Raw genomic sequence first — 13,942 nt, forward strand, 5'->3', positions numbered from 1 at the left:
CGGCCGCCAGCGGCAGCAGCCCTCCCATCTCCAGTGCCAGCCACCAAGGGAACACAGCTGGCTCCCCAGACTCCCACTGGGTGCACCCAAGCGGCAGTTAGAAAAATCAGCTTTGATTTGATTTGCAAACTGAGCCGAGTCATTGAGACAAAATAAATCCGGAAACCCATAAAGCCATTTGCAGAGTTGGTTTCAGAAGACAGCCACAGTTTTAATCTAGTAAACACTCTCTAATGATCCCATTAAAACAACCCCCTTGGAATAGGTGCTGAAAGCTGAACTCCAGAATAATGAAGCTTGAAATAAGGGGCCAGTGTCACCAGTAGTTCTGTTCTGCCAAGCGGCAGCAGTGGACTAAGACCATTGTCCCAAAGCCAACAGGGAAGAGGCGTGAGTGATGGTCTTTTGTAAGTATGCCTTCTTTTCATAAGGGCTAAGCCTGAGGGAAAGCATTTCATCCAGCATTTTTGTTTCCTCTCTGTATAATGAATTCTCACTGCTGCAGGGACTGGCAGGGACAATAAGTAGCCATTCTCTAGTGAGATGCCCTCATTTTACAGATGATAAGACTGAGGCCCAGAGGAGTGATATGTCTGTGGCTTCCACACAATAACAGGCCACAGGTGCTGTGAGAAGCCAAGGGAGAAGTAGGAGTCATCTGCTGTCATAGGAAATCCCCATCCCCATTGACCCAACTCCATATGGAAGGTTCTTGTCTTATAGAAAGCTTTCTTGAGAGTTTTCATGGAATAATAGGAAATCAGAGATGAGACGCCTGGATTCAAATTCTGCCTCCAAAACTTCACTGTTTGACCTTGGACAACTCACTTTTAAACCTTGGACTATGAGTCATTTCTACTAATTATTCAAGAACATAATAGATGATAAACAGTGTGAGCATCCTTCCTTCCTTCTTCCTGACCTCTGATCCCTGATGTAGGACCTGGAGACTCAGACCTACCTAGCACAGGTTCTCTCACAGTTCTTTAAGGACAGAAGCCAAAGCCTGACTCTAGTCACTTCTCCTACAGTTCTGCAGATCAGCCACTTGTCACATGAACTCAGACTAGATCCAAAGTGCAGAAACTGAGAGGGGACAGGAATGATGTTGGCCTCGGCTCTCAGTACTTGATATGTTCATCTATAGGTTGCAGTGTCCAGATAAGACTCGCACAGCAATAATATATTTTTATTGACCGTGTATAGGATTTTGCTCATCCATCTCCCAGCCTTTGACTATGCCACTGTTCTTCCTGCATCTCCTGCTCAGCAATTTCAGGAGAGACGCAGGACCATGGCATGCCCAGATCTAGCTACAGAAGGTGGGGTAGGGGTCATAATAAATGGTCGCTTGTGAGAAGAAAGACTGTAGTAAGACATTCTATTGGAAAACTCTTGGTTGTTGTCCAGGATTTATAAATTCTGTCAAACTTTCAGAGGAGAAAGCTCAGAGTGTGTGTTTGGGGGTGGGGGGGTAGGGTAGGGCAGTGCTATTTTTTCCTAGCCAAGTCCAATGAGATGAATTTCCCAGGCTGGGAATTCCCAGTACATGAGTATAATGAGGACTCCTTGACCCTGGGCCCCCTTCACTCTCACCTAGTGTCTTCTAGGTCCTAAAATGCCAGTGAAATCATACTCATTTTCCTGAAGGGTTTGTGAGAAGGTGGAAGAAGAGAACTCTATCATAAGTACACCATAAAATAACCTAAAGACAAATATCCCCATTAAGTATCCCAACCCTTTCTTTAAATATTTGTCTTGCTACAACCTCTGGCATATCTCTCTCGTCTTCTTCTGTCCTTCCTCTACTCCCACTCTCTAGATTTGCTCAAACTTCCCCCATGCACGCACGCGTGTGCACACACACGCACGCACATACGCACACACCCCTTCTCCACACCTCACTCAGGAAGGCAAAAGCTGGTACAATAGAGTCCCGGAAAACAAAAACCGAAACCAACTCGTCCTTCAAACATGTACCTGGGGAGACCCAATCCATCTCTCTCAACTAGAAATGAGAACTATCCACGCAAGATCTAAGACACATGAATTGACTTTAGCTCAAATCTTGTTCCAAAGCAGTTGCATCTTTTAAAGGGAAAAGGAGCCCTTTTGAAATCAGGAGTCAGGGAAGAGGAAAATTTGGGGTAGGCTGGAAACAAGGGTTAGAAATAAGGAGATTATTGATGGGATCTCAATGTAGTGTTCAAATGAGGGGGAAAGGAGGTTTGCAAAAATTAACCACCAATTGTGTGGCAGTCACGGGACTGTTGTGTTGACATGAGGTTACGGTGTGATGGTAGAAGTAAGGCCTGGCACATATTGTGCACTAAATAAGTGGGGTCATTGTTTATTACCCTTACTCAAGAAATGAGGCTACACGGGCTTGGAAGGGTTCGGTGAAGAGCTCAAGATCCCTCATAACTGTAACTCAGATCGGACTGCATGGCACATTTGAATCTTGTTGATACCATAAACTGGGTTAGATTCCATGGACCACTGACAGGATCCCCTACATTACATTTGTTAACTCCTTCCCATGCCTCTTTTCCAGTAATGATTGCTAATAACATGTTTAAGGTGTGATGGTCTTTGGACTATCTGCAGGGACGTCAAAGCTAAGATCTGGTATCTGGAACAGAAGGTGAGGTGTCTCAAAGAGCCCTCAGCTTTCTTAACTTCTGTAATATATTGAAGCTAATAAGCCAAGAAATTAGTTTGTCTTCAAGGTTGTCTGCTTCAGTGCCATCTGTAGCCCAGAAACATCTCTCTGCACTCAACATTCATTGCTTTGGAAGGGGAAAAAGTCAGAAAGTCTGAAGCACTCCACATTCTGACCTCCTTTTTCTTTACATGGTCTCAATGTTTTCATTTATGGCTAACATATATACATAAATACACTGAACAGGACCTGGAAACTGTAAATAAAGAAGAGTCAGGACTCCTCCAGTAAAAAGTCATATGGTGGGAGAACCAGGTGATACAGGAAAAAGCAAGGGACCTCCACCTCTTTTCCTACTGGATTAGTCAAGATAAGCTAGGCTTTGCTGCAATAACAAATTAATACTCAAATCTCAGTAGCTTAATACCACACAGGTTTAATTGTTGCTATGCCATCTAGAATATACATGGCCTCAGAGGACACCACAGCAGGAAAAGAGAAAGCATGGAGGTGGTAATGTGGATCTTAAATACCTCATTTGGAAATGATTCATGCCTCTTCCACTTACATGGCCTTGATGAGAACTAGTCACCTGATACAGCCTGACTGCAAGTTGACTAGCAGTCTTCAGTATGCTTATGAGAGAGGGATGGGCCAGACACTCAGTAGTCATCTCTGGCATGATGTATATAAAACCTTTTTTTATTTCTTCCTTCCTTTGTGTTCTACTGTGACCCATGATTCATCCCATTATCTTCTGCTGCTCCACCCACTGGGAAAACCTCTCCCCATCCTTGCAACTATCCATCTGTTTCTCTGTTTCTACACCTGGTAGCTGAGCATTACTGCTAAGCAGAGCAAGGGTTTTATAGCCCTGAAGGGTAGGGTGGCCTTTGGGCCTGCCAACTGAACTAAGGCTTTAACTGTTTTTCATTTAATCCTTAAAATAATTTCATTAGATAGTTATTATTATCCCCATTTCATAGGTGGAGAAACTGAAACTTAGAAATGTATGTAATTTTCCAAGTGATACAGCTTGTAAGTAAATAATACTGAACCTGAGTTTCATGTACAGATAGATGCTCCTTGACTACAATGTTATTATATCCTGGTAAATCCATCATAAGCTGGAAATTTCGTAAGTCCAAAATACATTATTAAATCGAACCTACCAAACATCATAGCTTAGCCTTGCCTACCTGAAATGTGCTCAGAACATTTACAGTTAGCCTACAGTTGGGCAAAATCATCTAATATAAAGCCTCTTTAATAATAAAGTGTTGAATATCTCATGAAATTTATTGACTACTATGCTGAAAGAGAAAAGCAGAGTGGTCGAATAGGTACTCACCATTAGCAGACATAGCTGAAAGCACCATCATAAAGTCAAAATCTTAAGTCAACCATTGAAAGTCAGGGACCATTTGTGCTCATTTAGTTTTTAGTAAACATTTATTGAGTGCAACTTAGTATTAATATGCAGTGCCTCATCCCCTCGAGATAAAGAACTTTATCTTTGGATTTGGATGGTCTTAGATTCTAGAGGGGAAAAGGTACTTCACTGCTCTGTGTCTCCGTTTCCCCATCTATAAAGCAATGACAATACACCACTTACTTCACAGGACTAATGTAAGAATTTAATGAGCTAATGCACAGAAAGTGCATAGTGCAATGCTAGCTTATCATAAGCACTCAACAAGTAGTAGCTACTGGAAAAGCCAACCAATAAATATATGAATACATTATGATGAAGGCTACGATGAAGGTAAATTCTGGATGCCATTGGAACACAGAGAAGGGAACTGGAAATCAGCTCATGGTCTGCTTTCTCTGACTGCGTGGTCCGTGAGACAGGTTTTGAAAGAAGATTGCAAATTATGTTGGACAATGTTGGGGGGTAAGGCAGAGAGGTCTTCTACGTGCAGGAGGTAGATGCAAATCACAGCAGGCAGGACAGCAAGCCACTGAACTTGGATAGGACAAAGGCAAAAGAACAATGGCCAGCAGCCAGTGTGAGCAGAAGAGGGTAGGAGCGGTCAGAGGTGATGCTGAAGTGACAAGCAGGGCCAGGCCACCCAGGACTCTGTATATAAGTATGTATAAGGACATTGTCTTCAGAGTGTGTATATATGTATTTGTAGGAACATCATCCTAAGACAGTGGGAGCCCTTGTCCCTTGGAGGTGCTTAAGCAGACTGCCCTTTTCAGGAAGGACACCCTAGTCACAGTCTAGAAAATAGATTGGAGAAGGAGGACTGAGGCAGGGACAAGGCTGCAGAATGCAAGAACAGTCAGGAGTCTGCTGATGGAGGCCAGGTGGGAACAAATGAGTCATCCTTTCTCTCAAGCCTTCTGTTTCTTTTTCTGACGTGAGACCAACAGCCCTGGTCTTGCATGCCTCAGAGCGTTGGGGGAAGAAAGATTTTAAAAAATAGCTTCTTACAACAGGGATTAGCAAACTTTTCCATAGAAGGCCATATAGTAAATATTTTCAGCTCTGCAGGCCTTACGGCCTCTGTCACAGGTACTCAACTTTGTCACTGTAGCACAAAAGCAAACCAAGAATGAGTGCAGCTGTGTTCCAATAAAACTCTGTTTATGGACACTGGCATTTGCATTTTCTATAATTCTGCATCACAACGTATTACTCTTCTTTTTAACTTTTTTTCCCAACCATTAAAAAAATGCAGAAACCATTCTTAGCTCACAGCACAGAAAACAGACAGTGGGGGCCAGATTCGGGCCAAGAGCCACAGTTTGCGAACCCCTGACTTAGGGTATACTTTGAAAATGGTGAAGCTCCCCACAATATTAAGGGAGGAATATAACAATTATGGTTTGCTGGTGGTTATATTTTATAGTATTCTATAATGTTGATCAAGCTTGCCATTTGTGTTATTTTTGAAATTATGTATTTCCTGTTTATCAGTGGTTCTGGAATGCCTTACTTCTCTCTCCATTTTGCATAAGAACTTTCTGCAGTTCTGTTGATGAATCACTAGAGAAATTTGCAGCCTCTTACCAAGCATAAGACACCTCCCAACCTCTTGTATCGTTTTCTTTAGAGAGGCAAGTGGAGAGTTTGAAAAGGCAGGAGCATTAAAGCCAAATAAACAAGAGGTTTGAACAAGCCTCTGCCAGTTACTAGTTTTGTGACCTTGAGCAAATTATATAAATTCTCTGATTCACCATTTCTTCATTCATTCATTCATTTATTCAGCAAATATTCACTGAGTCCCTATTATGTGCCAGGTACAATGCACAGGAGTGCAAAAGCAAATGAGACATGGTATCCGCCTTCAAGGACACTACAGAACTAAGCAGGAGGCATCCACTTATGATATAGTGAGGGAAGGCAAGGGTGTTATGGGGAGACAAAGGAGGGTATCTGTCCCAGCTTCGTTCGGTGAGACACTAAAGACTCCCTGGAGGGAAGGAGTTCTAAACTGACACCTGAAGAATGAGCAGTTGTCATCCAGGTGAAGAAGCAGGAGGGAGTATGTTCCATGCAAAGTGACTAGTCTGGGTTAGGCTTGCAGACAAGAAGATGAGAAGGACTGTTGATAATGGGAAGATATTTATCATGCTTGGGGCAGAGCAGGGAGTGTGGTGGGAGTGAAGAGAGATGAGACCAGAGGGGCAGCTGGGATCTCATCAGTGGGGGTCTGTGAGCTGGGTTAAGGGGTGTGAAGTTTACCTTGAGGACAATGGGAGGCGGGCACTGATGCATTTCAACTCAAGGGTGGAGAGTAGACTGAAGGGGAGACCAGAGATGAGGCTGCTTTGATGATTCAAGAGAGAAACACAAAGGTGGCTTGAGCTAAGTGGGAGTGAAATTAGAGAGAAGAGGGAAGCTTTAAGAGCTGTTCTGGGGTAGGATCAATGAGGCACAGTGATTTCTTATAAGTGGGAGGTCAGAGAAAAAGCAGGGGTAAAGGGTGACCCCCAGGTTTATAGATCAGGTAGCTACATGGGTGGTGGCACCATTTATGAAAAAAGAGAAGACTAGGGGAGAAGTTTGGGTGTGAAAATGACGGGTTTATTTATCATAATACTGACCTTTCTGGGTTGTTCCAAGCCTTAGAAACATTATATGTGAAGCACCTGGCAGAGTACCTGGCATGTGGTGGGTGCTTGTTAGATGGTGACTCTTACTCGGGTTTCATTTTTAAAAATCTATTTCAGGCCCTGTTTTGTTAGATCGTGATGTTCTTTTGCTGTTTAGTGTGAGCTCTTTGGAGCCACAAGAATTGCAGTTTTGTTCACCGTACCGCACGTTTTCATGTGTGTTTCTTTCTCTCCTTCTCTTCTGCATGCTGCCTGGGGACTGGCTTCCTTGTGGTCAGCACCAATGGGCAGCGCCCAGGTGACCCTGGGGACTCCACTCTGCCTCCTCACCACAGGTGATCACCAGAGCCCTGGGCGGGTGGGAGGGGAGTGAGAGTGACCCACACTCGGCGGGTCCTCCAGGCCAGGTGCACCAGAGAGGAACTGGCAGTCCTTTCACCCACCCACCCATCCATCCACCCATCCATCCACCCACCCATTCATCCGTTTGCCCATTTGTCCACCCACCCATTCATCCATCCCTCTATCCACTCATCCATTCATCCACTCTACGAATGCTTACTAAGTACCTAGTATGTGACAGGCACTGTTCTAGGCATTGAGGGATACAATGAGGAGGAAAAGAAGACATGTTTCTATGCCTTTCCAGGAGGAAAACAACCATTGACCAAAAAACTGCACAAATAAATGTGTGGCTTTGAGTGGAGCTACAGGGGAAAGGCGAATGGTGCTCAAAATGAACAAACACACCTGGAGCCAGGGGGGTGCTTTACAGCAGAGGTGACAGCTGAGCTGTGGTCTGAGGTTGGGAAAAAAGTTGACTTGACAAGTCTGTGCTTAGGACATGAGTACATCTGGCTCTGATCTCAGGTCTGCCATTTGTCCTGACAAATCCCTTAAATAGCGCTCAGCCCCACCTTTCTTATCTAAGTAGGAATAACAATACCTACCTCTAGGGGGCACCGTTTGCATTGTAGACTCTACGTGAGCAGCGTCCTCTGGAGTTGTGTTCTGAGACTAAACAAGATAATAAATGTCATAGGAGTGGGTATAGAAGTGCCCAGTCTAGAGTAGGTATTTGTTTGTATTAAATACCAGCCTCTTTCCTCAAGTACACTGTAGGCAGAGCTCATTTTACATAAACATTCTTCAAAGGATGCAAAGCCCATCCATGTCAGAAGCCAATGCCCGGTGTGGGGTCCTAGAGATAAAAGACAATCTGCTAACCTGGAGATCTCTTTATTGCAGGGAACCTTTCTTGTCAAGGGAAAGTTTCTTGGACATTTCAAACCTGTAACTGTCACCTCTCTTAAAGTCCTTGCCCGGGCAATGGCCTCCTCTCTGCAAGTCTCTGACTGGTCAGTTTGTCATGGTGGGAAGAAGGATGCAGCAGTCAGTGATGACATGAGTCTGGCCATCTGGTGCCTTCACAGTCCAGTCCCTTTCCCAAACTCAGAACCATCACTTTGGCGAATGCCCTGGACACCAAGCCTGAGATGAGGATTCTTGTGCAAATTATTTATTGAGGAATGTCCTCAGAAGAAAGAGAAAGAGGGAGATGGGATAGGGCAGGGGACAGAGCTGAGGGAGGGTGTGGAGACCTGCACCAGCCTGAGCCCACGCAGGGTTCTGGAGTGTTCACTGTACCACAGAGTTGGTCCCACCTTGAGGCAAGAGGGCCAGCATTTGTCCCATGGTGTCAGTCAGTCATTGGCTGTGGGCTGCCATGGAGTGCATGACGTCCCAGAGAAGTGGATCCCCTTTGCTTGCTGGCATTTCTCCAGGGAGGGAGGTATCTATGAGCCATTTGCAACCAGTACACACTGCAGCTGTAGAGTAGGTGCACCAGCCCAGTAAAGGAGATCTGGGCAGAGCCTCAAAAGCACCCATGTGACCCAGTTTCATCCCTGCCTTTGTGCTTCCACAGACCACCATAGCCCAACATGTCACTGCCAACAGCTCAGGAATTTCATCTCTGCCACTCATGGGCTATATGACCTTAAGCAAGTTGCATAGCCTTATTTCACCTGCAAAACTAATTATCACACTTACTTCATATCGTCATATTAAAAATTAAATTGAATCACTCCAGAGAGTGTGCTGTGCAGTAGTAGCACATAGTAGGTCTTTACCAGATGCCATTCCCCAACCCTACTCCATCACAGGCCCACCAGCCTCACCCTTCCCCAAGGGAACAGGAAGTTGCAGACAAACAGTGAGAGAAAAGTAACTCTCACCATGTGCCATGCCCAACTTATGGAGAAACAATGCCTTTCCAGAGTGTGTGTGAGCAGCCCCATTTCTGCAGGGCCACTGTTCTCTGAGCTCTGTTCAGGTCAAGCAGTCAGATCATGTTTTCTTTAAACAGAGTCGATTCCGTATCAGCGCGTGTGTTCTTACCTCTTGCCTTCTGAGGCATCTGAATGTTCCTCCTCTGACACGTTTATTTCACTGCGTTCCATTTATTTCCACACAGTCCTCAGCTTCATTTGATGGGTGAGATGCCCGCGAGTGTTTCTCTTTGAGCAGGCTGTCCCCTTCAAAGGGTGTTTTTGTTAATGTTTGTCCCCTGGTAGCAGTAATGGCTGATGTAAATAAAAGCTGCCCAGGTCTGAGTGATAGGAATATTAACCTGTACGTCCAGGCAGCCTCTTTTCATATCATCTCCAATTCGGACAGCTGCACAACCACGTGGTGTAGCAGGGAGAGGCTGGCGTTCAGAGTGAGTTGAGACTCAATTCAGCTCCCAGCTCTGCTGCTTTCTGGCCTGATGATCCTGGGTAAGTTATTTCTCATCTCGGCACCTCATTATCATCTGGAGAAGTTGGAATATGGCAATGATACCCATGGCCGTAGTTAATCATGACAACTAAGTGTGATAACAGCTTTAACTTCTGCCCAGCTAACTCCAGCTAGTTCCTCATGTGTCCCTGACTTATTGGTCTTTTTCTTCAAAAAATATATGCTCTAGAGCCAGGTTTCTCAACTTCAGTGCTATTGACACCTAGGGCCGGATCATATTTTTCCGTAGGGGGATGTCCTGTGCATTGTAGGATGTTTAGACATATCCTGGGCCTCCACCCACCAGATGCCAGTAGCATGTCAACCCCAACTGTAACAACCAAATATATCTCCAGACCTTCCCAAATGTCTCCTGGTGCAGAGTGGGGGGTGGAAGGGAATCACTCCCTGTTAACCTCCAGAGTTGCATTATTCAATAGAAATAGAATTTGAACTATGTGTACAACTTTAACATTTTTAGTCATCAGAAAGTAAAAAGAAACATGAAATTCATCTTAATAATGTAATTTATTTAACCCAATATATCCAAAATATTATCATTTTAACATGTAAGTAATATTTTTAAAACTATTGGTGGAAGATTATTTTACATTCTTTTTTTGTACTAAGTCTTTGAAATCTGGTGTGTATTTTATACTTTCCAGGTCAGATGCTAAGTTTTAAAGTTATGAAATATAGTCCAAAAAAGATAAAAATTGTGTTTAGTGAGTAAACGTATCTTATACTGCTTCACTTTTTAAATTTAAATTAGTTGAAATAAAATAAGTTTTAATATTCAGTTCCTCAGTAGCACTAGCTGCATTTCAAGTGCACAGCAAACACCTGTAGCTTAGTGACTACCATTTTAGACAGCGCAGATCTAGAGGTAAAAATGTCTTTACCATCTTTGCCCCCAGTCAGTGAACAGAAGTCTATATGCACAGAGTAGAGGCTCAGTAAATGTTCGACTCCCTTTATTCCATTTCGCTTCCCAGGGGACATTTGGCAACATCTGGAGATGTGCTTGGTTGTCATTACTCAGTGTGAGGGATTACAGGCATCTAGTGGGTAAAGGCCAGGAATACTACCATTGGGAGAAATAACGTAAAAATCTTTTTTTAAAACCAGGATTCGTACAGGATTGGGAGTTTTTCTGTAGTGGGTTAACTTGAGGCTGTAGTGGACAAATGACTAGTTAATTAACATTTCACCTGAGAGGACTCAGTCCACCCAGGCCCACGATGGCAGAGAGAATGTCCCTTCTCAGACCCGTCCTATAGCTCAACCCAGCCTCAAGGGGGTGGTCAGGGCCTCCAGGCCCAAAAAGACTCTGCAATGTCCAGTCTGGAGGCTTGGTGTGGATGCACAGAAGGTCATCGCAGGGGCAGATCTGGAGTCACTGCCTTGTCCAGGCCAAGTGCCCAGTGTCTGTTCTCCTCAAAGGGCTCTGGGGCAAGCCCTCATCAGGAGCCCAAACTCTCTTCCTTAAAACTAGGAGACCTTGAGCTAATCACACATCTATGAAGTAATAACAGTGAGTCCCTGCACAGCCGTGCTCAGTCGTGGTCGGGGCCAAAAGAGGAAAGGGATGCGATCCTAGCCCGCCTCCAGGTTTGAGATGGTGTTGGATATAACTCCCCTTAGCTTTCCTTTCTTTCCTGTGTGCCTCATGTTAAAACTCTCCATGCTCATTTTCCTGGTAATTCTGTGAGTGGGGGCCTTGCTGCAATGACAAGATTTAGACTATAATGGACTCACGGGGAATGCAACTGCCCCAAAGCATCTTTTCCAGGGACAGCTTGTAAATTCTGGACCCAAGTCGAAAGAATGTAAGACTTTGGGACAAGGCTGTATAGGCCTAGAGAAGATGAGGAGCAGCACAGCAGCCTCCAGAGGTCACTCCCTGGGCCCTACACGCTTAGACACCCTGAGGTTTCAGTCGCCTTCTCAGGGAGCTTGTGTCCTCTGTCCAGGGTGGAGAGCTGGTATGAAAACAGGAGCTGGAGTCAGGAGAACCAGGTGAAGCTCCATCCTGCACACCCACCGTGAGTCCCAGGACTGTGCTCGGTGAGGGGAGTGAGAAGACAAGCAGTAGGGGGAGTATAGCCTGCCAGACTGGCTGGAGAGAGGTGGCAGCTCTGGGTGACAATGACATCAGGAGGGTCCAACAAGATTGATGAAAAAAACAATAAAACAGCAAATATGTATTACATACTTCCAACATTCCATGGACCGTGCTGCGTGTTTCCCGTTATTAACTCATTCAAACTTCCTAACGACTCTGCCAAGTAGGGTGCTGTTAGTATTCTTATTTTCAGATGAGGAAACTGAGGCTCAGGTGATTAAACACCATTCAACTCAGAAATGACGAAGCCAGAATTCACACCTGGGCCTCTCTAGATGGGCTGTAATGGTACTCATCATGCTCTGTGCCCATGAGCCAAGCCCTGGGAAATACTATACCAAGTGGTTCAGGACTGTGTCTCAGAAAGACACATAATTTACCAGCTGTGGGACTTTAAGCCATAAAGTTGCCCCATTTCTCTATCTGCAAAATGAGAATACTAATAATGGCCAGTACACTTCATTACCTTAGATTTGTGCTAACATTATCATGATCCTAAACCCATTTTACAGATAAGGAAACCGAGATCCAGAGGAGAGGCAGGCAGGCAGGGAGGCTGATCAATGGTGAGATTCAGGCAGGTGGCAGGGCCAGAACTGTGGTTCCTAAGAAACATGAGGGATGGGGGAGATTGGTAAGAGCCCATGAGTGCCTCCAAACAGAATTCATGAATCAGGGCTCATTAGGGAATCAGGATATGAGATGGGAGGCTGGACACAGCAGCACAGTAACCTCAGCTGCTATGATGGCCCAAGGCAAGAGCAGGACCGAGAGCCAAGCTGGGTGAAACAATGCTGAGGTCCCTGAGCCTTTGACCTAGGAGTCCTCCAGTCCCCCTTGATCAAGGCCTCAGTTGGTCCCAGAGCACACACAAGTCAAAGCTGTGCCTGCAGAGTAGGGCAGAGACCACAGCTGAGGTCAGGGAGGCAGGTGGTATCCAGCAGCCAGGCTGATCACTGCAGAGGACCCCCCTCCATTCTTCTGTGGGGCTGCTGATGTGGTCACAGGGCTGATTCTGCAGAGCAGGGGAGGAGTCTGGTACTGGATCAAGTGCAATAGTTTTACAATGGAGGTTCCAAGTTGACGGACACAAGGCTAATGGTATTTCATTCTAGCTTGCCATCATTCTGGCTGCCATTTTCTGCTATCAATCTCCCAATTGAGTCAATAGACTTTAAGCAGAAGAGGAAGGTGTCTTTCTAGGCTGTCCCCTGTGGGGTGTCCTCCTGGCAGGTGAATGTTTGTGATTCTTACAAAACAAGCATCTAAGCAGGAAGCATATACGACTGAGGGTCTCACTGCATCTTTATCTCCCCTGGGATATTTTTCTTAAACCAAGGAGAAATCAGTCTTCAGTCTTCCGTCCAAACTGCCATGAAATTCAGGTTCAGAAACCTCATCCTTGCCTTCTCTCTTCCTGTCTTTAGTATCCAATTTGTCACCAAATCTGACTGATACTGCCTCTGCAATCTTTTTTGATCTCTCCTTCCTTCTTCCTCACTGTTACAACTCATGTCCAAAACTCATAAAGTCTTGCTTGGATCAGTGCCACAGCTTCCAAACTGGTCTCCCTGTCTTTACATCAGTCCCTTTCCAATGTGTACTCTCCACTGAAGCCAGAGTAACTACCCCAAAATAAGAATCTGATCCTGATTAAAATGCTCCAAGTTTCCCTTTGTGCTTTGGAGTGATTAGCCTGAATCAAAAGCCACTGGCTCTCTAGTTCCTGTCCCTTCTCCATCTCTGCAGATTTATTTCCCCCTTAGCGTCCTGTGCCTCATTTACACTGATCATGTAAGTGGCACCTGACTTCTCACATCCCCCTCCCTTTGCTGGGAGACTCCCCCTCCCTGGTCTGCCTTACCCTCTGAAGTCAAGTTCAGACAGCTTGATCTCTGCAAAGCCTTCGCTGGCCCCCACAATCTCAGGATGCACCTGGGGGAGATGTTCCGCTGGCCAGGCCAGTCAGCACAGGAGAGTCTGTGCCCCCAGCTCTGAGTGAGGGTTCCTCCTGAACACGGCACACATTCACAGTGTACATACATTGTTTTGGAGCTGGTTGGTTTCTGTCAACTCTCTCCCTGTGCCAGCACACATACAGTGCTCACTCACTTGGCCCATGCACAATGTCTCACAAATGAGCTGATGTTTAACACTGATAGAGGGATACTCACCCCTACCCCACCTTTTGCCTCCACCGCATGATGATTTAAGCACCTCACTCTGCTCACCTTCTCTCATTTCGTTAGGCTGGTGTGAACTGCTGAGCACTGGTTTTCAATCCAGTATTTGAACTCTATGCAGCC

General features: G+C 45.3%; 1 protein-coding gene across 1 annotated transcript in view; it reads left to right on the plus strand.

Moving 5' to 3' along the window:
* Positions 1–13,942, plus strand: part of PTPRT (protein tyrosine phosphatase, receptor type, T) — a gene marked incomplete at its 5' end in the record, with an annotated part of 369,542 nt that overhangs the window by 185,443 nt on the left and 170,157 nt on the right. Inside the window, one exon of the mRNA XM_008571855.1 lies at positions 7,009–7,065. Coding sequence (XP_008570077.1) covers positions 7,009–7,065 — 57 coding nt within the window. The remainder of the gene's footprint in view (positions 1–7,008; positions 7,066–13,942) is intronic.

Source organism: Galeopterus variegatus, unplaced genomic scaffold (assembly GCF_000696425.1).
Source record: "Galeopterus variegatus unplaced genomic scaffold, G_variegatus-3.0.2 Scaffold730, whole genome shotgun sequence".
Classification (NCBI taxonomy): Eukaryota; Metazoa; Chordata; class Mammalia; order Dermoptera; family Cynocephalidae; genus Galeopterus; species Galeopterus variegatus.